Source organism: Thamnophis sirtalis, unplaced genomic scaffold (assembly GCF_051295495.1).
Source record: "Thamnophis sirtalis isolate CommonGarterSnake01/CBP01778 unplaced genomic scaffold, rThaSir2_p1.2 scaffold_3, whole genome shotgun sequence".
Classification (NCBI taxonomy): domain Eukaryota; kingdom Metazoa; phylum Chordata; class Lepidosauria; order Squamata; family Natricidae; genus Thamnophis; species Thamnophis sirtalis.
The window spans coordinates 25,627,709-25,654,229 of NW_028261383.1; the positions used below are offsets into that span (position 1 = coordinate 25,627,709).

The following is a 26,521-nucleotide window of genomic DNA, read 5'->3' on the forward strand; positions in this document are numbered from 1 at the left end:
GGAACCAAGGACATTTCTGCAGGTGCTTGGAAGGAGGAGTCACTGGAGTTACCTAGCAACTAGACAGTATTCTGATGGGATAATGTGACTGTTTTGAGAAAGTGACAAACTTTTACTTTTAATTAGGTGAAAACCGCAAGAATATTCAGTCAGTTTTCACCAGCCTGTGCCAATATGTCATATCCAATAAACCTATTCTTTGAGGAAATTGCCTGCCTCAGAGTTTTGTTTGCTATGGGTATGTTACTTGAAACCCTGACATTCCCACCATGGCTGACTAATCACCAGACTGATCTTTTTTTTAAGAAACACCCTAAACTGCCATTTTCAATGCAGATCAAATAAGGTATGGACAGTAGACATTTCAGCTATTGGCTCTGAGCTCTCTTGTACAGAGGAATCTGGAATAAATTAACCCCAACATATGTGCCCAATGTTTTGATGTTTTTAACCTTATAGTATTATACTGCTATTTATGACATTGTAATAATCAGATTGCAGGCATATACATTTAATAAATTAAAATGAATAAATTTTATTGATTCCCTTTTATTCAGAAACTCAAGCAGGCATACAAAGCAGTTCCTGGTTGGCATCCTAAGCCAAGAAAGAGGCTCTTTTCTCATTTTAAACACCCCCTGCCAGCCAACCGATCTGCATGGGCATATTTTCGGTCTCTCAATCGGCCTGTCAAATTGGGATTTCATAGCACCTGGCAGCCACCTTCCTGTTTAACTTAAAACTGGAACTCGTGGTTTCCATTCAGTGTCTTTGACTCTTACACTGGATTTTTTAAATATAATTTATATTAATAATTTTAAACTGAAGATTAAAAACTAACACAAATAAATACATCAAATAGAAGAAAAAAGAAATCAAAACGTAAAAAGAAAAAGTTAGAAATAGTGGGAAGTTACTTCCAATTTCCTTTACAGTAATTATAATTAGAAATACAAAATTACTTCTTACTCTATGGTTGCAAAAACTCTCTTTTCTATTACCTGGTTTGGTTTTCTAATAATCACAACTGTAAATGATAACTTTTTTTTGTTTCACCCAAATCTCTTAACAAACTTCCAATCAGTAATGAATGTAGAGAATGTCTTTTCTCTGATTGAGGAAATCAATATATTGTAGTTGTTTGAAAATTCCATCATCTTCACCAACCATTCCTCCACTGCACTTAAAGCTGGATATTTGGTGTGTATAATACAGATAATCTTCGACTTATTACCACAATGGGGGTCAAAATTTTGATCCTAGAACAGGGGTCCCAAACCTACCAGGCCACAGAAGTGGCAGGGAAGCATGCACATACCTGTGCATCTTCATTTGCAGAGGCAAGGAAACTCAGAGCTGTTGTGGCCTGCCAGTTGTTAGGGAAGCTGGTGGCAGACTCGGAGGTTGAGGAAGTTTGGGAAGAACTTGGGTCAGTTCTGGAGCCTGGAGAAGGCTCTGATGGATGCTCAGCGTCAGATAGAGATAGAACCACGGCTGCCTGGCATTTCCCAGCAGAAGAGGCAGCTGCCTTTGGAGTCAGAGATGCATGAGGTGGAACAGCTGGATCTGTTCCAGATGCATGTATTCGTAGAGCAGATAGGAGAGGTGAACAACGGACGACAAGGAGTCGACTCGGGAAGCAAATAAAAAGTGAACGCTGAATAGCCCCTTCCTGGCTGGAGAATAAATAGAAGGAAAGGGAAGTGGTGATTGTAGGAGACAACCGTTCGTATTGCCAGAGACTTTGCTCATTTGTGTTTCATGCAACAAAGTTTGCCTTGCCAGAACTCAATTTGCAGCCTTTTGGCTGGGAGCTCACGGCCTTTCACTTATCGTAATGAACTGATAAGGTCTATTGCTACAGTTAACTCCTTGCAGGACTCTTGCCTGGACTTTCAGTGGGTGAATGCAATTAATTCACAACAGGTAAATAAAGAGGAGTCTGTTTCTTGCTTCTGTGAAGGCTGGGTCAAAACAAGAGCTTGGATCTCCCAACTCAGATCCCGTCCCTCATGTTCAAAATTAAGACATGTTTGATTAAAAAGAATCAGGCAAGACATTAAAATAGATATAATTCCCAACTGAGCTTGCTATGAGAGATGAGAAATAAAATTCAAGAATCTTCTTCTACACACGCCAATTTTTTTCTCATGTGGAATTTCTTATGTGTGATAAAGGAGGAATTTTGTGTGAAACACTGTCCGCAATCTGGGCATTTGAATGGTTTCTCTCCTGTGTGTAATCTTACATGATTTATGAGGCTAGATTGAGCACTGAAATCTTTCCCACAATCTGGACACTCATATGGTTTCTCTCCAGTGTGAGTCCTCCAGTGTATCACCAAGTCAGAATTCCGAATGAAACTTTTCCCACACTCTAGACATTCATATGGTTTTTCTCCTGTGTGAGTTCTCTGGTGTATCACCAGGGCAGAATTCCAATGGAAACTCTTACCGCACTCTATACACTGATATGGTTTGTCCCCTGTGTGGGTTCTCTGGTGTACCACCAGGTTAGAATTACGATAGAAACTTTTCCCACAATCAGGACACTCATATGGTTTTTCTCCTGTGTGAGTTCTCTGGTGTTCCACCAGGTGGGAATTCCGACTGAAATTTTTCCCACAATCCAGGCACTCATATGGTTTTTCTCCTGTATGAATCCTCTGGTGTATCACCAAATCTGAATTCCAATTGAAACCTTTCCCACAATCTGGACACTCATATGGTTTATCTCCAGTATGAGCCTTCTGATGGATCAGCAGGTTAGAATTCCTACTAAAAGCTTTTCCACAATCTGAACACTCATATGGTTTTTCTCCAGTGTGAGTTCTCTGGTGTAACAGCAGGGTGGAATTTTCCTTGAAACCTTTCCCACAATCCAGACATTCATATGGTTTCTCACCTGTGTGAGTCCTCTGGTGTATCACCAGCTTGGAATTCTGCTGGAAACTTTTCCCACAATCCGGACACTCAAATGGTTTTTCTCCTGTGTGAGTCCTCTGGTGCATCACAAGGTTGGCATTCTGAGTGAAACTTTTCCCACAATACAGACACTCATATGGTTTTTCTCCTGTGTGAGTCCTCTGGTGTATTACCAAATTGGCATTCTGGCTGAACTTTTTCCCACAATACAAACACTCATATGGTTTATATCCTGTATGAATCCTCTGGTGTATCACCAGATTGAAATTCTTACTGAAACTTTTCCCACACTCTGGACACGCATATGGTTTCTCTCCCGTGTGAGTCCTCTGGTGCATCACTAGGTCAGAATTCTGGATGAAACTTTTCCCACAATCAGGACAATCAAAAGGTTTCTCCCCAGTGTGAGTCTTCTTATGTCTCACCAGACTGGTGTTTGTGCTAAACCTTTTGCCACATTGGGAGCACTGGTAGAATTTCTCTCGGGTGTGGGTGCTTCCATGAGGAAGTTGCTCCGAGTAAAGTGTTTGCCACATTCCAAGCATTTTTGTATATTTTTTGTGGTGTGGATCCCCTCGTGCATAATCAGCTGTGATTGGTAATCTGTTTTTCCCCCCACAATAGACAGATTGTGGGGTTTTTTCAACACTTATAATCTTGGATTCTCTAGGAAGTAGAAATATTTTTAATCTCTAACTGGTGGTGCTTTGATTCAAATCCCTCTTGAATCCAGGATGCTCTTCTTGGCATCCACCATCTGTAAGATTCATATTAATGGATTAGTTTCATTGTGGTTAAAAATGGCTGCAGAACCTGTGAAAAGAGCAAAAAAGCCTTGCATATATTACCACGAAAAAGCAAACACATCAAAATGCTAGTTTAATCTCTAACATTAATTACAATTACAATTTGGCATATAGAGAACTAGCAAGATCCAAGTTAAAAAATATCCATTCATATATCCAATCATGAAATTCTCTTTTGGGCTTAGGTAAATCATGAAATTATTAGGATTGTAAATTGACATTATAAAATTTACCTGAAAATACTAAAGATTATACCATACATGTATATGCACACAGAAATTTACACATCTAGGAAGTTATGTATGAGGAAAAGTGTATGTGAATTTCCCTGTGCAGTAAGTCCCAGAAGTGGATTCACTCAGATTTTTTGATCTAATTTTAAAAAGGTAGGGTCATTAACAGATGAAACTGTGCCCAAAAACCGTGCAGATTTAAAACACCCATTTTGCTCATGAAACGCCTCACTTGCCAATAACACATGTCCATAAAATGAATCAACATGTCATAAAATGAATCAAGTGTTACCCGAAGGTGAAGGAGATAGGTGGTTAAAAATATGAAAAACATATAAAGATTTCTTTAAATTTACCAAATCCCCCATTGGTAAAATCACAGGCATCAATTTTAAATCATGCAAAGGATAAAAACATTTGGGGAGAGAAAGGATATGCAGCAGTAATGTTTCACCCTCGTTGCTTTCTCTGCTTCCACGTCGTGGAGGAACCCAAAGGGCCCGACTTGTTCCCGGCTTCTCCTCCCACCTGCTCTCCACTCACCTTCCAGCGGCCGCTTCGACCCTCCAAACGGCACAAGAGGCTCCGCCAATGCCATCCTCCTCCCGTGGGTCAGGCGGAAGAGGAAGTTCCTCTATCCTTCGCCTCATCTCTACCACATCCTCTCTAGCAATCTAGTACTCTATCGTTTCAACTCCTTCCAGCTCAAGCCTCTAACACCCCCACCCCCAATTAGACTAGTAATGCCACTACTGTACTGTATTTACTGTTTTCTAGGTTTCTTTGTAGCGCGCCATCTAGTGACATAAGGCTGAAAATCACGCTCGTTCCGTTTCCACTCTAAAGCGTTTGCAAGATGTTTTTATTGATTCTGCGCTTCCTACTGTCGATAGTTTTTGTCCATAGCCGTCTATCCCCCACCTTTCCGTTCAGAGTGCATTCATCCCCCAGGAGCTGAGCCCAAAACTTCGTTTGCAATAAGTAGCCACTAAATCAAAGGAACCTGTCCTTGTGGGGAATGACATGCAAACAGGCAGCGAGAAAATGCACCCCCTTTGGGGCCGGCAAAGATCGTTCCAGCTAGTTTTTCGTTTGGCGCATGTGCAGCCCTAAATCATTTCCAGCTTCATCCTATTAATAATGAATAATGAAATATGAGACGAAACTTTGAAGTGCCCACTCACATTGCTTCTAAACAATATCTAGGTAGAGTCTTCCTGTCTATATTACTGTATTGTGTTGTGTTCTCTAAATCTGTATTGTTGCATTGCCTAGAATGCTAGATGATACAATTTTGAAACCACGAAATCAATGATGAGTTTCAAAATTTTTTAGACCCTCTTCTGTAGTATGGCCTGCTTTGTGGGAGTGGCTTGCTGGCCATGTGACCGGATGGGAGTGGCTTGCTAGCCATGTGACTGGGTGGGCATGGCCAACTTGTAAAAGTAAAAGTCACTTAACAACGCTCTTGCTTAGCAACCAAAATGTTGGCTCAGAAACTCTGGCATTTGAAGCACCCAAGTCTTAAAGCTGTCAAGTTACAAGACCCCTGCACCCTAACCCTTTAGGAAAAAAACCCAGGGGTGTTCAAACTTGACAGCTTTAAGACTTGTGGACTTCAACTCCCAGAATTCCTCCTCTCACTCTTCATCTTGATGATGTGCGGATGGAGGGAGCTGGAACAGGTTCTAAAAGGCACTGTAGATTTGTGGAACCTCTTCTATTGAAGAGGTTAGAACTGGCAGGAACCCACCCCTGCACGGAGTGTAATCTTTGAAATTTTATGTAACAGGAGAAATACCAAAGTATTGGAAAAGAACTGATGTGATTTCAAACGCACGCAGGGGGAGGGGGGAAATGATACAGGAAATTATAGGCCTGTGATGGCAACCTATGGCACATGGACACCGAGCTGTCAGGTCCGGGGCACCAGCCGATTTTTTGCCTTCCAGAGGGCTGGGGAAGGCCATTTTCGCCCTCCTCAGACTTCAGGAAAGCCTCCAGAGCCTGGGGAAGAGTGAAAAATGGGCCCAACGGGAAGTTCATAAGCGATCTGTTTCTGGCTTCTGGAGGGTGTGGGGGGGGGGGGCAAGGGAGGCCACTTTTGCCCCCCCCCCCCAAGCTTCAGGAAACCTTCGGGACCCTGGGGAGGGCAAAAAACGGACCCAACAGGCCAACTGAAAGTTCAGAAACAATCCATTTCTGGCTTCCGGAGGACCTGCAGAAAAGCCTCCGGAGCCTGTGGAGATCATGCACACATGCGCTGGGTGGGGGGGATCACATGTGCACACGGTTGGCAAGGTGCATTGAATTGTGGGCGTGGGCATGTACGTGCACACACTTTTGGCATGCTTTTACAAAAAGGTTCGCCATCACTGTTATAGGCCAGTGATGGCAAACCTTTTTATTATGGCATGCCAAAATTGCGCATCCATGCGCTATCATGCACGCACCTATGCCCACTCAATCTCCCCGCCCAACTGTGCATGCACGCATGGCCCCACCCTAGGCTCCGGATACTTTTCTGAAGCCTGGGGAGGGTGAAAATGGCCTTCCATGGCCCTCCGGAAATGGCCCTGACAGCTAGCGTGCCACCCAATTTAGCTCTGGGTGTCACCTGTGGCACGTGTGCCATAGGTTCCCCATCACGGTTATAGGCCAATCAGATTAACATAAATACCTGGCAAAATCCTGGAAAAAATATAAGGAAACAGAGAATTTGTGAGCACCTATAAGCAAGCAAGGTGATTATTGGAAGCCAGCATTGGTTTGTTAAAAACAGATTGTGATTATCAATAGTGATAATCAAACAAATGAAGTATAATAATAATGTATACAAAGATATTTGATTGACAATATGTCATTTTTGATAAAGCTCAAGTGATGACTATGGAAAGGACACAGAAAGATCTTGTAACCAATCGACACACCGTATGCAGTTGAAGAGGTTTTTATGTTATATGTTCTGTGTGTTTGTGTTTGCTTGAAAATAAAAAATTTATTTAAAAAAAATAGAAGATGATTCAATTCCAAATTGCAGATCCTTGATGAGCAAGTAGGATTTACTTTTCTCTCTCTTTTGACAAATGTGTTAGCAAGGAACGAAAAAAAGAAGTACAATGCATGACTCAAATTGTTCCAGAAAATAAGATATGCAAAGTTCAAGAAATCTGGAAGATGAGCAAATGCAAAACAAACCAACTGAAATATTTGACCTGCAGGTGAGAAAACCCTACAGAACACTTAAAAATTATACTGTAGTGGAACAGAAATTATTTAGAGTTTTCTTTGAGGAATTTTCTAGAAATATTTAAAACATGGTCATTAAAAAGCACCCATTTTGGTATATTACTTATATTTTACATGAAATAAAGGCATTAAAACCTATTATATATTTTCGGACCACCAAAGAACCACAAAATACTTGATGTGAATCTGACTGCATCCTAAGTACATTCACATTTATTTACTTATTAAATTTGTATGCCACTCATCTCACGGTCCCAAGTCACTAAATTCATGAATGAACTACAGCAAATAGTCCAGGCTGAGGGGCAATTAGAGCCTATCACAACAAAATTAATGTCTCTCAAGAAATAATATATCTTTATAAACATTACTGCAGAATATTAGTATCCAGGCAGGCAAATATTCTTATTACAGGTAGTTCTCAACTTACAAATCACAATTCAACTCAAAATTTTTGCTGCTAAGTGAGACAGTTGTTAAATGAATCTTGCCTCATTTTACAAACTTTCTTGCTAGATTTCTTAAGTGAATCATTCCAGTTGTTAAATTTGTAACCCAATTGTTAAGTGAGTCTGGCTTCCCCATTGATTTGGCTTGTCAGAAGGTCACAAAAAGGGATCCATGATCCCCCGGATATTGCAACCATCAGTTTCCACGCAATGGTCCTAAGTATGAAAAAGGGTCATAACTCACTTTTTCCAGTGATGTTGTAACTTTGGTCACTAAATGAATGGTTGTAAGTCAAGGACTACCAGTATCTTGGAATAGTTACTGCCTTTCTAATACTATATTCTAACCACTTCGCCTCCAGGACTCCTTTCTTTCTGTAATATATCAAATCGGATACAATAAGAATGGTTTGATGCCTTAGGAATATTCTAATTGTACATAGTTATATTTAGTTTCTTATTATGCTTTCAGAAAACTCTTGTTGAAATCCTAATTCTCACTGATACATTGATTTTTGCAAGGAAATCTTCTTGTGTCTGAGCATTTCTTCTGATTGAATCTCTCATGTCTAAAATAAACTTGGCTCTGGCTGAAAATAATCCAGCAAACTGAAAACAAACAATGTATAACCTTGTCAACTCTTGAAAGTTTTCTAAAATCCCATCAAGCTTTCCTTCTAATCATAAAGCTGATGGTTTTCCTCCTGTATGAGTCCTCTTGTCTTTAATAATAGTAGAGTTGTTACTGAAACACTGACCACAGTTTAGGCATCTGAATTGCTTCTGATCTGTCTGTAAACTGACATGATTTATTAGATTACGGTAGATTTACTTGTGAAAGCTTTCCCACAATTGGAACATTCAAAGGGCTCCTCTTCTGTATAAGTTCCCTATTATTCAACCAGGTGGGAATTCCAACTGAAACCTTTCCCATAAAGCAGGAACTCATCCTGTGTGAATCCTCTGGTGTCTCATCAGGTCAGAATTCCAACTGAAAGCTTTCCCACAATCTGAACACTTATAGGGTTTCTCTCCTGTGTGAGTCTTCATGTGTGTCACTAGGGCAGAATTACGACTGAAACTTTTCCGACAATCTGGACACTCATATGGTTTCTCTCCTGTGTGTGTCCTCCGATGTATCACCAGGTTGGAATTTCGACTAAAACTTTTCCCACAGTCTAGACACTCATACGGTTTCTGACCCCTGTGAGTCCTCTGGTGTATGACTAGATTGGAATTCTGCTGGAAACTTTTCCCACAATCTCGACATTCATATGGTTTCTCCCCTGTGTGAGTCCTCTGGTGTATCACCAGGCTAGAGTTCTGACTGAAACTTTTCCCACAGTATAGACACTCATATGGTTTCTCTCCCGTGTGAATCCTCTGGTGTTTCAGAAAGTTAGAATTATTACTGAAACTTTTCCCACAATCTGGACACCCATATGGTTTCTCTCCAGTGTGAGTTCTCTGGTGTATCACCAAGTAGGAATTATGACTAAAGCTTTTTCCACAATCTGAACATTCATATGGTTTTTCTCCTGTGTGAATCCTCTGGTGTTTCACCAGGTCAGAATTACAACTGAAAGCTTTCCCACAATCACGACACTCATATGGTTTCTCTCCTGTGTGAGTACTTTGGTGTTGCACAAGATTACAATTATGATTGAAACTTTTTCCACAAACTGGACATTCATATGGTTTCTCTCTTGTGTGAGTTCTCTGGTGTCTCACCAGGTCAGAATTCCAACGGAAACTTTTTCCACAAACTGGACATTCATATGGTTTCTCTCCTGTGTGAATCCTCTGGTGCCTCACTAGATCAGAATTCCAACTGAAACCTTTTCCACACTCTGGACACTTATATGGTTTCTCTTCTGTGTGAGTCCTCTGGTGTATGACCAGATTGCAATTCTGCTGGAAAGCTTTCCCACAATCTGGACACTCATATTGTTTCGCTCCTGTATGAGCCCTCTGGTGTTTCACAAGTTTAGAATCATTATTGAAACTTTCCCCACAATCTGGACACTCATTTGGTTTCTCACCCATGTGAGTCCTCTGGTGTATCACCAGGCAAGAGTTCTGACTGAAACTTTTCCCACAGTATGGACACTCATGATTTCTCTCCTGTGTGATTCCTCCTATGTATCACAAGCTTAGAATTATTTTCTAAACTTTTCCCACAATCCGAACACTCATATGGTTTCTCCCCAGTGTGAGTCCTCTGGTGTATCACCAGGTTGGAATGCTGACTGAAATGTTTCCCGCACTCTGGACACTTATATGGTTTCTCTCCGATGTGAGTCCTCTTGTGTATCACCAGGTTGGCATGCTTACTAAACTTTTTGGATCACTGTGGGCACTGGCAGGGCTTTTCTCCAGTATGGATTCTTTTATGCTCAATAAGTCAGGAAGTGTTGTGACTTTGCCACATTCTGGGCATTTGTATGGTTTTTCACCAGTGTGGATTCTCTGATGCATATTCAGCTCTGATTTGCAAACTAAGGTTTTCATATCCGTGGAGCTTTTCCGCCATTGACTCTTGAGGAGGTCAAAAGTATTTGTGATCTCTTCTTGGATGGTTCAAGCAGTTTGTTACCTCACAGGGTGAAGCCTGCATTATTGTCTGGAATGAGCACTTCCTCCCCACAGACCTCTAGATATTTCCTCTTTTTCTGAATCTGGAAATGTTCCACCTTCAATTTTTTTATACAATGTTTCCTTGATGTAACGCTTGTTTATCAGTTCAGTTTATCTTTTCCTATTTTTTCTCTTTCTGGCTGGGGAAAGAGAAGAGTTCTGTTGTTATCTGGAGGAAAGAGAAAAGACGTTGTGTACTAGATGTACTGGATTCACTTTCCTTTTTAAAGCTGCTTCTGATTCTCTGCCGTCCAGAAGGTTTGTCTTAGCATTCCCTTTGCCTAGAAGATGCACATAAAAGAGATACTTTAATTACTCTTAATAATAGGTTTGCAAGATGTGGAAACAGGAAAAAAAGCACACATAACAATGAAAAAGCAAACATGCCAAACTGCTAGGTTAACCACGGCCATTCATTTTGACACATAAAAGACTAAGTTCAAATATTCACACAATCATGAAATTCTATTGTTGAACTCATGTAAATCACAGATTGTCAGCAGTGTAAATTGTTATAATCATATAGATACCTGAAAATATTGAGGATAGGAACACGGATACACATATAGTCCCCAAAAATACAGAAACACAGCCCTCTATCTGTGTGTACCATATGTATGTATGTAGAAAATCCAGGTGCATTTTCTGTCTACAAAATGAAAGAGGTACAGTATGTGAGCATTAAAAGAAGAAACACCCATACACTAATGCTGAAAATTGAGGGAACAAACAGGGTGAATTTGAAGTATTAGTATATGAAGGCAGATATGATATACTGTATTTTTCAGAGTATAAGACACACCTTCCCCCCCCAAAAGAGGATAAAAATTTGGGTGCGTCTTACGCACTGAATGTAGCCCCACCCACCGGCCCCAACCATTTGGCCTCTGCCTCCCAGTAATTTACCTCCTTGCAGCAAATGGGGAAAATGGGGCTTGGGAAGGCTGCAATAGGCTATGGCAATCCCTGCAGCCTGAAACAGCTGATGATCAGGAGGCCCATGCTGAAATTGAAAGTGAAGCTTGCTGTTTGCTCCAGGAGGCAAATTGCTACGAAGCATTTTTTTTCTTGTGCTAATCAGGCTGTTTGCTCTTTGCTGCAAGGAGGTAAGTCAATAACTATAAATGCCTATAGAATGTTCAAATTATTAGACCTTTTTTTTAAACTGCTTTATTATTGTTCCAGACAGCTTAACAAAAAGAAGCTTTTTAAAATAAATGCTTGATCTGAAGAGGCCTCCTGCTATTGTATCTTTTTTTAAATAGCAGAGAATAACTATACTTCCAGAAAGCACATCAATTTTAACAGCTTATGTACAAGTATAGTCCGAAATGTAACACTACAAACCGTGTATATTGTCTGTACTGTTTAATGCAAGGAGGCAAATTGCTGGGAGGCAGAGACAGATATTTCCCCCTTGTTTTCTTCCCCAAAAGCTAGGTGGGTCTTATACTTCAGAGCGTCTTATACTCCGAAAAATACAGTAGTTGCCATTACTGAAACTTGGTAAGATGAAGCTCATGACTGGAATGTCCTGACAGAGAGATACAAACTATTCAAGAGAAACATACCTAACAAAAGAGGACGTGGAGTTGCATTATATATAAAAGATCACTACAACTGTACAGCAAAACACAAAAACAAGGATGAAAAACTCCTAGAATTCATATGGGCCAATATAAAATGAAAGAAAAATGAGATTGCTATAGGAATATACTACAGGCCACCCAGCCAAGCAGAAGAAATAGATGAACTCTTTGCTAATCAATTATCAATTGTATGCAGGAAACATACCAGGAGTATGGGAGACTTTAACTACCCTAGTATCAACTGGGACAAACTCAGCAGCAGGTGGGAGATCAAACAGATTCTGAACCAACTTAGCTGACAACATTCTCATCCAAAAAGTAGAGGAGGGAACTAGAGGAAAAACTATGCTGGATCTAATTTTTATTATTAAAGAAGAAGTGACCATATGAAAAAACGGTTGGAGGATTTGGGTTTGGCTAGTTTAAAGATAAGAAGAATTAGGGGTGATATGATACCAGTTTTTGAGGGGCTGCCACAAAGAAGAGGGGGTCAAATTATTCTCCAAAGCATCAGAGGCCAAGATAAGAAATAATGGATGGAAACTAATGAAAGAGAGAAGCAACCTGGAATTAAAGAGAAACTTCCTAACAGTGAGGACAATTAAGCAATGGAACAGCTTTGCCATCAGATTACTGGAGGTTTTTAAGAAGAGGCTGGACTAGAGGACCTCCAAGGTGCCTCCAAGGTCTATTCTGATTCTGAAATGCTAAAGCCTCTGCAAGATTTAAAGCACCGATGTTGCCTGTGAATCTCCTCCCTTGCAAACAAAGCAACAGGCTCACAAGAAACACACGGAATCCACCCTAACGTGGCGGTAGAGTTGAAATCTCCCAATGAAGATAAAATTGCAGGCTATTTAAAACCTGCAACTCTGGTGGAATAAAATTGGGGTGCGGGGGGGGAATATGCAGGAGGCGACGTATTTCAGCAGTTGATTATCTGCTGCTACAACGTGGAGCAAACCGAACTTCCCGACTCGCTCCCGGCTTCTCCTCCGACCTGCCCTCCACTCACCTTCCAGCCGCCGCTTCGACCCAGGAAAAACTACAACAGCCACCGCGATCCTCCATTAGGAAGCCGGAAGATGAGGTTTCCCAGGGCTTCGCCTTTCCATATTCTCTCTAGCAATACGCGATTCTATGGTCTCAATTCCTTTCAGTTCAGCTACAGGCGCTTGATACTGCAATTGCGACTATCTAGGCGCGCTTATTGCCTGACCATAGAGCGCCAGCCAGCCAGCCATATCTAGATCCGCCGAGCTCTAGCTTCATCAGATTAGCTGGGTGCTCACTGGCTCCTAAAAGTTCATGAAGTTCTTGCTTTTTATGCTCAGCCCCTAAATGATTGACAGCCTTCCATGTTCATCTTACTACTAGAATAATGCAGGACAAAACCGGGCATTGTCTACCCACATTGTTTCCGACGTCATCTAGATAGGGGATACTATCATGCTCTCTGTATTTCTATTATGCTCTCTGCTCACTAGAGCAGCCTTCCCAATTTCCAGAGTACTATGATTTCAGCTTTGAGAATTCTCAGGCTGCTTGGGCAAAACACTTGGGAGGTCACTGGTAGTTTGCAGGCTGGAAGCTGATCTTAAAGATTCCTGCATTTTAGCTGTCACTGGAGATCAAAAACTCTACATCCTAACATTTTTATTACTGCTTCACTTGAGAGCCAATAGTGGCTGTTTCCGGATCTGCAGACCCTGGCTATGGTCAATCATGCCCTAGTTACTTGCATATCGGATGACTTCAATAAACTTTGCTGCCTTTGGAGGGTATCCAAGTTTTACCTGGTAGAGAATGCAATTGCCAGATAAGCTATATGTGCTTCTAAAGCAGCACACCTCTGCTCCATGACTTGCCTTGGTTGCCAGTTTGCTTGCAGGCACAGCTCACGGTGCTGGTTTTGCCTTTGAATCCCTTCCTGGCATGGGACTGAGCCTTTTCCTGCTTATTTCAGCCTGCCCGATGAGACCTGGCAAAGACGACATATGATGGGTGCCATCAGCTGGGGATCTGCCTTTGGTGAACCTGAGAAGACATGTCTTCAACGCTGTGGCCCCCATCTTATTGAATATCCATTCCCCTGAAATGAGATCAGTTCTACCCCTTCTGATCTCCTGGATGGCTCTGAAGACGTGGCTTCATCCTCAGGCTTGGGGCTCTAAGTCAATCTGAGATATGCTCAGATGGTTCTATTGCTGAGGTGTCCATTTCCATCCATTTTATTGCCGTTTTCCACCCTCCCCAGGCTCTGGGTGGGTTGTATAGTTGTTTTTATATTACATATTTCTTAATATAGATTTTTACATTTTTATATATGTCATTTATATGATTGTGATTTTTAATCTGATTGTTATATACTGCCTACCATTGCTTTTGGTAAACTGAGGGGTGGGGATTTATGTATAAATCTAAAGGATGACTTTAGAGTAGCTAAACTGAAATAGAACTAATAAAGATGGTATAAAAATAAAGTAGGATTGGAAAGCCGGCACCCAAAGATTGCTGAACATATTTTGGCCGTTTCTCTTTACTGTTCTGCTACTTTCTTGGCAAAAATTTTTTCCTCACAACTATATTACGAATATAATACAGGAAGTCCTTGGTCACCATGCACAATGGGGACCAACAATTCCATCAGTAAGCAATGCAGCTGTAAGATTAAATTTCAGGGACTACACCAACTTGTGACCTCAGTTGAAGGTATGTTTGTTAGGTGAATCACCACCAGGTGTTAAGTATGATAGTCCATGATTGTGACTTGCAATTCCCTACTTATTTTTCCACTGATTCTGCTTGTCAGAAGCAGGCAGTGAAAACTACAAATTGCTATCATGTGACAATGTGATGCTCTAACACGTATGAGCAATGGCCCTAAGTCTCCTCATTCAGCAGCCTTGACTTCAAATGGTTGGTGAAGGAGGGGTCATTTAGCAAGGCCAACTCCAGACTTTTGTTACTCATTTCTTGAATTTTAATGGCTTCTGTCCAAAACAAGCTTTGTTTGCACTTGCTTCCTGTCACGTTCACAGCACATTCTATCATCCTGGCAATCTTGCTGTTTTTCAGCAGCTCAGCAGCTCCAAATTCATGCTCCATATTTTTTTCATGTTCTGAACAAAAATACTGAAGCAGTATATTGATATTGATATTGTTTCCTGATTGCTTATTTGTACCCTATGACTATCATTAAGTACCTTATGATTCTTGAGGAATGTATCTTGTCTTTTTATGTACACTGGGAGCAGATGCACCAAAGACAAATTCCTTGTGTGTCCAATCACACTTGGCCAATAAAGAATTCTGTTCTATTCTGTTCCATTTTCTACGTCTATTCTATTCTATTCTCTGATTGAAGCTGAGGCTGCTGGGGCTGTTTTCATTCAGGCTGAGGACTGACTGGCCTCCAGCAACTCCCGCCAATGACTTTCACCCCTTTGCTCCTGCCGCACCTCTGATTCCGTCTCAGATTCTTCTGGATTTGGTCCAGTCAGAAGCCTTCCAATGGAGCTACTTCGCTTGTCTTCCTTCTGCCACCAGTTTTCTTTCCACATGGCTTCTAATGCCATCCTGCATTGTTTCCTCTACATCTTGCCTGGAAAATAATTCATAAAAGCATCCAAATTAAAGCAGAAACAAGAACACACTTCTGGATGAAACAGGATTTATAATTCATACAAAAAGCTCATTTTAACCATGACTTATGAGGGACGCGGTGGCTCAGTGGCTAAGACGCTGAGCTTGTCGATCAGAAAGGTCGGCGGTTCGGCGGTTCGAATCCCTCGTGCCGCTACTTGTCCCAGCTTCTGCCAACCTAGCAGTTCGAAAGCATGTAAAGATGCAAGTAGAAAAATAAGGACCACTTTTGGTGGGAAGGTAACAGCGTCCCGTGCACTTTCGGCGTTTAGTCATGCACCACAATCTAGTTCGGATGTATACACAAGTACCTGGCCAAAGAAAAGAATCTTGCGAGTTTTGGAGGTAAGGAAATGTGTTATAAATGGCAAAGGTGCTACCGGGCGCCTTTCCCTTCAATTTTCACCCACGTAGGGGGAAAAAATCCCCCTTTGACAATCCGAGGGGCTCCCCGACTTCCCTGCACGGCGCAGGACAAGTGCCTGATTTAGAAGGGCGACCACGAGGTCATCGATCCTTCCCTGCCTTTTGCACGCAACGCCGTCCCAGCCTCCGTTTCAGCCGCGGACCTTTCTGCAAAACTCCCCGCTCCTCCCTCCTGCTCCCCCCCCCAATTCTGGGAAGAAGATTCTCTGGCAACCAGGGCCACTCTAGACGGCGCGTATCTATCGTTCGCACGCCTTTCCCCTTTCGTTCTCTGGCTACCACAGGGCCACTCCAGGCGGCGCGTATCTATGGTTCGGATCCATTAATTGCGGAGCTCAGAGCCTGGGTCGCGAAGGGAAATCGTGGCGGAAACGATTCGCAGTTTCTCTCCTCGGGCTCAGAAGCCCCGAAGCAGCCGACGCCCATTTCTCCCCACCTGGAAAGCGGAGAAAGGGGCGCGGAGAGGCTGGTGGGAGCCCTCTCGGCCTGCCTTGGGGCAGGAGACCCAGTGCACGGCAGGAGATATCCAAGGATGGAGGGCGCCCTCGTCCCGGAGGCTCTGCGCCGCCGCCTCCGCGATCGCTGCCGTGATCGCTGGGGCCAGGAGGCCGAGGGCCCCCGGGAGCTTTGCAGCCGCCTGCACCGGCTCTGCCGTCTGTGGCTGCGGCCAGAAAGGAGCAGCAAAGGGGAGATGGTGGGCCTGGTGGTGCTGGAGCAGCTGCTGGCCCTGCTGCCCCCGGAGATGGCCAGCTGGGTGAGGGAGTGCGGAGCCGAGAGCTGTTCCCAGGCGGTGGCCCTGGCCGAAGGCTTCCTGCTCAGCCAAGCCCAGAGGGAAGAGCCGGGAAAGGGGCAGCAGGTGAGGAAGGGGTCTCATCCTGGGAGCTGAGGATGGAGGGGGAGGGGAGGATCAAAGATCCATCCCTGTTGCAATAAAGGAGAATATTTGTAGCTCACGGGGAGGGAGGGTCTACTTGGTGTCTCTGAGTGTTGTCCCCAATTCGGGTCTGAGCCTGGTGCCGAGGCCAATGAAGGACGCCAGACACAAGGTGCAGGTTTTGATTTCGTTTTTATTGGAGTGCTCCAAGGAAAAGGGGTCCTGGCCAAAATGCCAAGAACCAAAGATTAAGAAAGCTTTATATATTTTCACTAAAGCACAAGGCGGGACAAGGCGGGATAATAAGAAATATCATCTAATAAACATTTTAGTAATGATCTAACAAGGGGACACTGAGGCTCAGTGGCGAAGACGCTGAGCTTGTCGATCAGAATCAACGATTTGAATCCCTAGTGCCGCGTAACGGGATGAGCTCCCGTTACTTGCCCCAACTTCTCCCAACCTAGCAATTCGAAAGCATGCAAAAATGCAAGTAGAAAAATAAGAACCACTTTTGGTGGGAATTAACAGCGTTCTGTGTGCCTTCAGCGTTTAGTCATGCCGGCCACATGACCATGGAGATGTCTTTGTACAGCACTAGCTCTTTGGCTTTGAAACGGAGATGAGCATCATCCCCTAGAGTCAGGAAAGACTAGCACGCATGTGCACCTTTACCTTTTAATGATCTAACAATTGGTTCTATTGGTCTCTAGCCATCCTATTCTTAAACCTTTGCTAATGAAGCTCCTGGAGTTACCTAATGCACATTTTATTTGCTCCAGACGATCTCTATTCCTAACTTTTAGCTGAGCTATGCAGGACTATGCAAACTCTTTGTTACTGTTATCAGTCCTCTAACCACCTAGAATTGCTACAAGTGTTACTTGTGCATGTTCTCTGTGAACAAGCATTCTTTGTTCTTGCCAGAGAGACTACACAATGACAGGGTTTCCCCCATCTCCTTTCCAGTGTATGCCTTAACCTTGCTTTGTTTTAGCAGCCAGCCCATCATGAGCTTGCTTGTTTTCTTGCAGAGGTTTCATTATCAAATTAGATAACACTCTCAATGCTAGTAAGGAGTGCTGTTTGCTGTCCCTTTATATTCTGGTGGCTTGCCCTGTCAGGGTTGCTGGGAGTGGCTTAAAGATTCTTTGGTTGGGCTGTTTACTGTTAACTCTTTGGCAGTTTCTTGATTGGGGTGTTGTTTATTTCTCGGTTGTTGGTCTGATGTTAACTTTGGAGTTAATCTTATGCTGATTTGGGTGCTGATTGCTGGTGGGGAGGTGCTTGGGTCATTTTGTTCCCTTTTTGAATGGTTGGTTGTCTCTTTTGCATAGTTTATACATGTTACTAGTGTCTATGTCTCAGTTGATGGTTCATTTGTCAGCGTGCCAGGCTTCTAGAAGTCCTTTGGTGTTTTTTGGACTTGGTCTGGTCTAGGATGGTCGTGTTTTTCTCAATTGAAACTCTGGTCAAATTTGTCCATATGTTGTGAAATTAAAGAATTTTCATCATGTCTTCTGACTGCTAGTTAATGTCCGTGGATGCATTCTGCCAGTCTTCTGCCTGTTTGTCCTCCCTACTGCTTGTTGCAGTCTTTACATTGTGTGTTGTAGATCAGAGATCTCCAACCTTCGGAATGTTAAGACATATAGACTTCAACTCCCAGTATTCCCCAGCCAGCCAGCACGGTATCCAACCTACAGCATGGCTGGCTGAGGAATTCTGGGAGTTGAAGTCCATAAGTCTTAAGGTTGCCAAGGTTGGGGGGCCCTGTAGTAGATGACTCCTGGTTCTTTTTTCCCTTCTGGAGTTGTTGGGTCTTTTGTTTGCTTAGGATGTTTTGAAGGGCCTTTAGTTGGCTTGTGTGCTATGCTGGTTCCATGTGGTTGTAGTAGTCTGTTGGTGGTTTCTGAGATATTCTTGATGTATGGCAGGGTGATTCTTTTGAGGGTTTGTGTTGGTTGTGCTGTATTGGGTTGAGTGGTCAGGGATTTTTTGATAACGTTTCATGGATATCTACTTTGTTTGAATATGTTGTATAGAGCCTCCGTGTCTTTCTCCTGCTGCTTGGGGTTGCTGCAGTGTGTTTGGACTTAACTAAATAAAGTTCTTACACAGTGTCTCCTGTGGGAGTTTGGGTTGTCACTTTGGAAGTGGAGCAACTGGTAGGTATGGGTGGAAACTCGCATTTCTAGTTTGCCACTGTAGTCTCGGCTGATCAGGATGTCCAGGATGGGTAGCGAGTTGTTGTTTTCTTCTTCTCTAGTAAACTGGATTCCTTTCAAAATGTTATTGATGGTCCTGTGGGTGTTCTCTAATTGGTCCTTTTTTATTATGGTAAAGGTGTCATTTACATATATGATCCATATTTTTAGTTGTATTTGTGGAAGTACTATGACTACTAGACATTGCATGATGACCTTCACTATAAGTCCTGAAAGTGGTGATCCCATAGGTGTCCCTTTAATTTAGACCATCCTCACCAACATTGAAATGGCAAGCCACCAGCGTCTGCATTTCCTGTGTTGGATGAGAAGAGCTCATCTTTCTCCCTCTATCCTGGCCACCTTTTACAGAGGCACGATTGAGACTATTTTAACAAAGTGCATTATTGTTTGGTTCAGTGGTACCGTGTTTCCCCGAAATTACGACATGTCCTGATAATAAGACCATGCCATATTTTTCCTGTGGGCAAAAAGATATGCCCTCCTCCAAGAATAAGCCCCCTGGACAACCCTCCTCCAGCCAGGCAGAGCGCCACTCACCAACCTAGAGATATCCTGAAGGCGCAGAGCTGCAGGAGCCGGGGGGAGGGGGGCAAAGGCGCTCACATTGCTTGATGCCTTTGGGATACCACTAGGTTGATGGGTGGCGCTGTGCCCAGCTAGAGCGGGGGGGTTGCCAGACAGCTGCTCTCACGAGCAGCTGCCCGGCAATGCCTCTTTCCAGCTGGGCAGAGCGCCACTCACTGACCCAGTAATATCCCAAAGGCGCTAAGCCGTGTGGCGCCCTACCCGGCTGGAAAGAGAGGTTGCGCGAGCACTTGTTCTGCCTCCAGCTCGCGTGCCTCCTTGCCTCACTATGCCCAACTCTCCCTGCAGGGCTGGGCCAGGCCGCCGCCCCACTGCTGCTGCTGCCATGCTCTGAGCATAACCAGTTTCCAAACTCCTGAGATCTGCTGCCGAGTCTTCCGGCAGCGGCCGCTCTGGGACTACGTTCTATGGTTGTGGGCTGGCTGTTGGAGAGAGTCTTCCCGCAGCCAGCCCACAACCATAGAACCTAGTCCCAGAGCGGCCGCTGACGGAAGACTCGGCAGTGGATCTCCGGAGTTTGGAAGCCAGTTATGCTTGGAGTATGGCGGCGGCGGCAGCGACGGTGGCGCCCTGGCCCAGCCCTGCAGGGAGAGTTGGGCATGGTGAGGCAGGGAGGCATGCGAGCTGGAGGCAGAACAAGTGCTTGCGCAACCTCTTTTTCCAGCCGGGCAGAGCGCCACGTGGCTTAGCGCCTTTGGGATCTTATTGGGTTGTTGAGTGGTGCTTTGCCTGGCTGGAATGGGGCGCTGCTGGGCGGCTGCTCATGAGTGTGGTCACCTCATGGCAGCTTTGTTGCGCTGCTGCCGTTTGCCTCTGAGGCTGTGCCCGGCTCTTCGGGCACCTGCTTGCAAGAGAGCAGCCATCCGGCAACCCCAAACCAATAAGCCCGCCCCGATAATAAGGCCCAAGCAAAAAAAAATTGGGGGGTCAAAAGAAAATAAGGGCTAGAGGAGGAAAATTGAGCAACAAATGGTCCATTTTTTTGCTCATTTCTGCCCTCCCCAGCCCCCAGGAGCTCTCTGAAAGCCTCCTACAAGTTATGCACGGTCATTTTGATGAAGGAGGTGGGGTTACAGGAGGCACAAAATGTTATATTCAGTGTATAAGATGCACCCAGATTTTCAGCCTCTTTTTTGAGGGAAAAGGGTGCGTCTTATACTCCAAAAAATACGGTACATTTTATATACATAAAAACGCAGCTTGCTGTTCTAACTCCCCTCTGTTCATCACTTACTCAGAAATATCAGGCATATACAGAGCAGAGTCCCTGGATTCTCTCTGAATTGGGCTAGGGAAGCAAAAAATAAGGAATGCGAACTAACATGGATATTGTCCTGTGAAAGTGGATCATGAACCAGGCTGTTTCTTCAGATGCAGGAGGAGAATTTGGCTGAGCTCCGGGGCAGAGGAGATGGATCCAGCTCTACGCAGGACCTGTTTTTCAGGAGGATCCAATTTGGGCCCCTTTGCCAGGTAAGTGCAAGTTTCTTCTGAGAGCAATAGAGTTTCAGCTCCATCCATTCATGAGCTGCTTTTAACACCAAATGCTGAGTCTGTCTGCATTTGAACAGAATATTCTGCTGAGCCACACATTTGACTTTCAAGTTTGTTCTGGAAATGCAAACAAGAGACAATTCACAGGCAGGGAATCTTGTATTAGAAATGTAATTTATTTGTAGAAAGAGTTTAATATTTCTTAATACTATTCAGTATTGTCTAAAAGGAGTTAGAAAAGAAACCCATGAATTAAAACAATAACAATGGGATTTAACATACTTGAGAAGTATTGTTTGTTTTATTAAATTTTTATGCCACCCATCTCCTTTGTAAGGTGACTGTAAGTACACCAGCAAAAATAAAGCACATGAAGGATAAACCAGTAAGTCAACACTAAATGGTTGTAACAATAAGGCTTTTGGTCAAGTGACCTGCGATTTCAAGGACATTACCCATATTTTGAAATAGGTTAGGAAAGAAATTGCTAGTGACTATGTCCTGTTTTCTCAGGAATTTGGTCAGTGGGGCAGGTGAGTCTAGGGCAGGGGTGTCAAACTCACATAGGAAAAAAAATGGTAAGTGAGCACCTGTCTACTCTAGATGAATTCAAATCACCAGGACCGGATGAATTACACCCCAGGGTTCTGAAGGCAGATGAGATCTCAGAACCACTGAACTATATCTTTCAGAGATCCTGGAGTACCGGGGAACCGCTAGAGGACTGGAAAAAAGCTTCAAAAAAATCTTCAAAAAAGGGGAAAAAAACAGATCCAGGAAACTATAGACCTATCAGCCTGACCTCAATACCAGGAAAGATTCTGGAAAAGATAATCAAGCAACAAATTAGAGAACCCCTAGAAGCAAACAAAGTAATAGCCAAAAGCCAACATCAAAAACATGTCAAAAACAGATCATGCCAGACTAATCTTATTGCATTCTTTGATAATGTGACAAAATTAGTGGACCAGAGGAATGTCGTCGATATAGTTTACTTGGACTTCAGTAAGGCATTTGATAAGGTAGACCATAACCTACTACTAGATAAAGTAGAAGGATGTGGGTTAGACAGCATCACACCAGATGGATTCGTAACTGGCTCACCAACCACACTCAACGTGTAGTCCTCAATGGAACTGCATCTTCATGGAGGGAAGTATGCAGTGGAGTACACCAAGGCTCTGTTTTGGGCCCAGTACTCTTCAACATCTTCATCAATGGTTTGGATGAGGGAATAAATGGGGAACTCATCAGATTTGCAGATGACACCAAGCTGGCAGGAATAGCCAACACTCCAGAAGACAGGCTAAAGATACAGAAGGATCTTGACAAACTTGAACAATGGGCACTATCTAACAAAATGAAATTCAATGGTGAAAAGAGTAAGGTTCTACATTTAGGCAACAAAAACGAAATGCACAGGTACAGTATAGGTGGTAGTGTGCAGCAGCTGCCAAAAAAGCCAACACAGTTCTAGACTGCATAAATAGGGGGATAGAATCAAGATCACGTGAAGTGTTAATACCACTTTATAATGCCTTGGTAAGGCCACACTTGGAATACTGCATTCAGTTCTGGTCGCCACGATGTAGAAAAGATGTGGAGACTCTAGAAAGTGTGCAGAGAAGAGCAACAAAGATGATTAGGGGATTGGAGACTAAAACATATGAAGAACGGTTGCAGGAACTGCCTATGTCTAGTTTAATGAAAAGAAGGAGTAGGGGAGACATGATAGCAGTGTTCCAATATCTCAGGGGTTGCCACAAAGAAGAGGGAGTCAAACTATTCTCCAAAGCACCTGAGGGCAGAACTAGAAGCAATGGGTGTAAACTAATCAAGGAGAGAAGCAACTTAGAACAAAGGAGAAATTTCCTGACAGTTAGGACAATTAATCAGTGGAACAGCTTGCCTCCAGAAGTTGTGAATGCCTCAACACTGGAAGTCTTTAAGAAGATGTTGGTTAGCCATTTGTCTGGAACGGTATAGGGTTTCCTGTTTAGGCAGGGGGCTGGACTAGAAGACCCTTCCAACTCTGCTATTGTATTGTATGTAACATATCGGGACTTTTCCTCCCTTTGCTAAACTAGGGGCGGGGGTGTGTGTCACGCATCTGGCCCATGGGGTGTGAGTTTGACACCCCTGTTCTAGGGGATTTTCTGCCCCAAACCACCTTGCTGAGTTATTCCAGCCCAGTGGGAAGCTCCCCAAGGGTGGCTTGTGCTGCATTCTACAACCTAGAAGCACCTAAGTCATGATTTGCAAGCTACAGCAGCTTCCCAACCCCAAGGACTATTTGGACAGGAAGACATGAATCTGTCGTGAAAGCAGATGGCCATTTGGTCTGTTTTCTGTTGTGTGCAGGAAGAGAGGAAACTTTCAACTGTTTCCTGGGATTGTCTGCTAAAGAACACTTTCCCTCCCCCCCTCTTTCTAGAGCTCTGATACCTTTGAGGAGGTGACTGTGGATTTCACGGAGGAGGAGTGGAGGCTGCTAGATTCTGGTCAGAAAACCTTATGCTGGGAAGTCATGAAAGAGTTTTCTAGGAATTTGACTAATCTGGGTAAGGCCAGGCTGTTCATCTCTCTACAAGGCCATGGCAGAAATACTCTCTATAGATTTGGGAAATATCCTAGATCAGTGATGGCGAGCCATTTGTCAGGGCACGCAAGGCGCTGCCCTGTCAGCTGGCCAACACGCATGTGCGCGCTGGCTAGCTGAGTTCACTCTTTTTTAAAGCCATTTTTCACCCTCCCCAGGCTCCAGAGGCTTTATAGGAGCCTAGGGAGGACGGAAATAGCCCCCTCGCCCCTCTGAAGGGCCTCCGGAGGCTTCATGAGCTTTCCTGAAGCCTCCGGAGCACAAAAAACTGGCCCTACGGGCAAACCGGAAGTTTGGGAACGGACTTCCGCTTTGCTCGGAGGGTTGTTTTGACTTCTCCGGAGGCTTCAGGGAAGCCTCCTGAAGGTCCCTGAAGCTCCAGAGCGCTCAAAATGACCCTCTGAGTAAACCGGAAGTGACTTTCAGTTCGCTCAGAGGGTTGTTTTGACTGCTCCGGAGGCTTCAGGGAAGCCTCCTGAAGGTCCCTGAAGCTTCCAAAGGGTTTCCGGGGGGCGTGGGAGGCTTTTTTCGCCCTCCCCAGGCTCCTATAAAGCCTCTGGAGCCTGGGGAGGGCGAAAAAAGCATGCAAAAAATGGGGGGGGGGAGCGCCTGTAGTGCAGGCATGGGCATTGGGGGGGGGGGTTTAGCGCATTGCATTATGGGTGCGGCATGTCCGCACATGCCCCCACCCTGCGCTCCCCCCACTTATGGCACGCGAGTCAAAAAGGGTTCACCATTTCTGTCTTAGATCCTCCATGGAAATGGCTGAGCAGATTGACTGAACAACACCAAAGCCTAAATATGTTTCTTGGCTGAAAAACTCCTTGAATCCCATCAGAGTCTCCCAGATAAAAATTTGCAGATATTACCTCCTGGCTAGACAAGTGGATTGTACCAAACCTGTAAAACAGATCGGCATGTTTTTGAAGGGGGGGGTGGACTCCCCTCCACCCTTCTAAATTCTAATCAGAATGTCGATTTTCTTTTTTCCCAAACAGCTGGTGTGTCTGTGAATGAGAATGGAGGGGGGAAGCCGTCCACTTCTCTTCCTGTTGGTATTCGTGGCTTCCTGTCCCAGCAAGATCAGGAAGAAAAGAGAAAAGGGAAACACAGAAAAGAAGAAAATATGAATTTGAATTACATAAATACGGCAAAAAGCAGACTAAAGAAAAACTGCCCGGCTGCAGACAACGTAGAGAATAACTCCTTCACTCCTACTTCACCAAAGAAACTGTATAGGAAGCACAAATTACATAGCTCTGCAAAATCTGGGGGGGATTCCAGTCAGAGCAGAAAAAGGGAACTTGGCATGCAGAGTGGAAAGAATTTCAGCAATAAAAGTAATCTTGATAGCCCCAAAAAGATCCACATCACAAAGACACCACATAAATGTCAGTATTGTGGAAAGACCTTTACCCAGAGTGGACATTTTAATCTTCATCTAAAGACGCACACAGGAGAGAAACCGCATAAATGCTTCGAATGTGGAAAGACCTTTATCCGAAAAGATCAGCTTGATCTTCATGAAAGGATCCACACTGGGGAAAAACCGTATAAGTGCAGGGAATGTGGAAAGAGGTTCGGGATCAAAAGTAGTTTTAGTCGCCACCGAAGGAGTCACGTAGGGGAGAAACCATACAAATGCCTAGAGTGTGGAAAGGGCTTTTTAATCAAAAGTGCCCTTACTCTGCACCAGAGGGGCCACACAGGAGAGAAACCATTTAAATGTGTGGAATGTGGGTTGAGTTTAATTACCCAGGGGGAATTGAATCGCCACCAAAAGATCCACACAGGGGAGAGACCCTATAAATGCCTGGAGTGTGGAAAGAGCTTTACCCGAAAAGGACACCTTCATCGTCATGAAAGTATCCACACAAGGGAGAATGTCATGGCCCCATTGGAGCCCAATTCAGAGGAAGAAGAGGAGGAGGAGGAATAAGAAAAACTGGGACTGTCCAACAGGGATAGCAATAGCACTTAGACTTATATCCCGCTTCACCGTGTTTTTACAGCCCTTTCTAAGCAGTTTACAGAGTCAGCCTATTGTCCCCAACAATTTGGGTCCTCATTTTACCCACCTCGGAAGGATGGACGGCTGAGTCAACCTTGAGCCTGGTGAGATTTGAACTGCCGAACTGCAGTTAGCCATCAGCTGAAGTAGTCTTATTCTGCCCCAGTGATGCAGATGGCTTGGGGCATGCAGTTAAACTCCACGCTTAGGACGTTCTTTCAGATCAAGTTTATTATCAGGCATTCTTAATAGCAAAACTTAACAGTTCAGTGTTAAGATACTTGTGACTTTCCATGATCTGTCCCATGACGTAGTGTAAAAAGTCTGTGGTTTTCTATCCCCTTGATGAGCAGAGATGAAGAGGGGAGACGCGTTCTGCCCCATCCCAGTTAACCAAGGGCGATTCAGAGAGTGACCGGTAATAAATCACTTTTCCCAGGCAGAATACCCGCTGCCCAATCAGGGAACACAGATGTGGTCACATGTTATGGAACTACATTTCCCACAAGGCAGTTCTGCCCACATTTCCCATAAGGTGGCTACATTTCCCATGAGGTAGTTTCTTAAAGGAGACAGTTCTTAATTCCTACACATTAGCTATATACTGGTGGGACAGCACAAGTCTGCAGTACTGCGCTCTAACCACTGCACCACCTTGGCTCTCCCTTAGCATATTTGGAGAGGCCAGGGGCTTAGGAAGGTGCTGTCCCAGGCCCCAACGGTGTGCTGCCTGCCTGCACAGACACAGTGGGAGTATCAGCTGCTGATG

The 26,521-nt window shown here is 44.0% G+C and overlaps 2 protein-coding genes across 2 annotated transcripts in view; one reads left to right on the forward strand and one right to left on the reverse strand.

The window, feature by feature from the left end:
- Nucleotides 1–506: 506 nt before the first annotated feature.
- On the reverse strand, nucleotides 507–13,011 carry LOC148047680 (uncharacterized). The gene is given in 4 exon segments (XM_087708102.1): nucleotides 507–2,118; nucleotides 2,120–3,616; nucleotides 8,610–10,579; nucleotides 12,903–13,011. Coding segments are annotated over 3 exon segments (2,676 nt in total). The 5' UTR covers nucleotides 9,708–10,579; nucleotides 12,903–13,011; the 3' UTR covers nucleotides 507–2,037.
- A 3,264-nt stretch (nucleotides 13,012–16,275) lies between these two features.
- LOC106555891 (uncharacterized) overlaps nucleotides 16,276–26,521 on the forward strand; it is a 40,160-nt gene continuing 29,914 nt past the window's right edge. Inside the window, exons 1-4 of the mRNA XM_087708104.1 lie at nucleotides 16,276–16,814; nucleotides 21,020–21,121; nucleotides 23,577–23,703; nucleotides 24,740–25,677. Coding sequence (XP_087564230.1) covers nucleotides 16,491–16,814; nucleotides 21,020–21,121; nucleotides 23,577–23,703; nucleotides 24,740–25,677 — 1,491 coding nt within the window. The 5' untranslated portion in view covers nucleotides 16,276–16,490. The remainder of the gene's footprint in view (nucleotides 16,815–21,019; nucleotides 21,122–23,576; nucleotides 23,704–24,739; nucleotides 25,678–26,521) is intronic.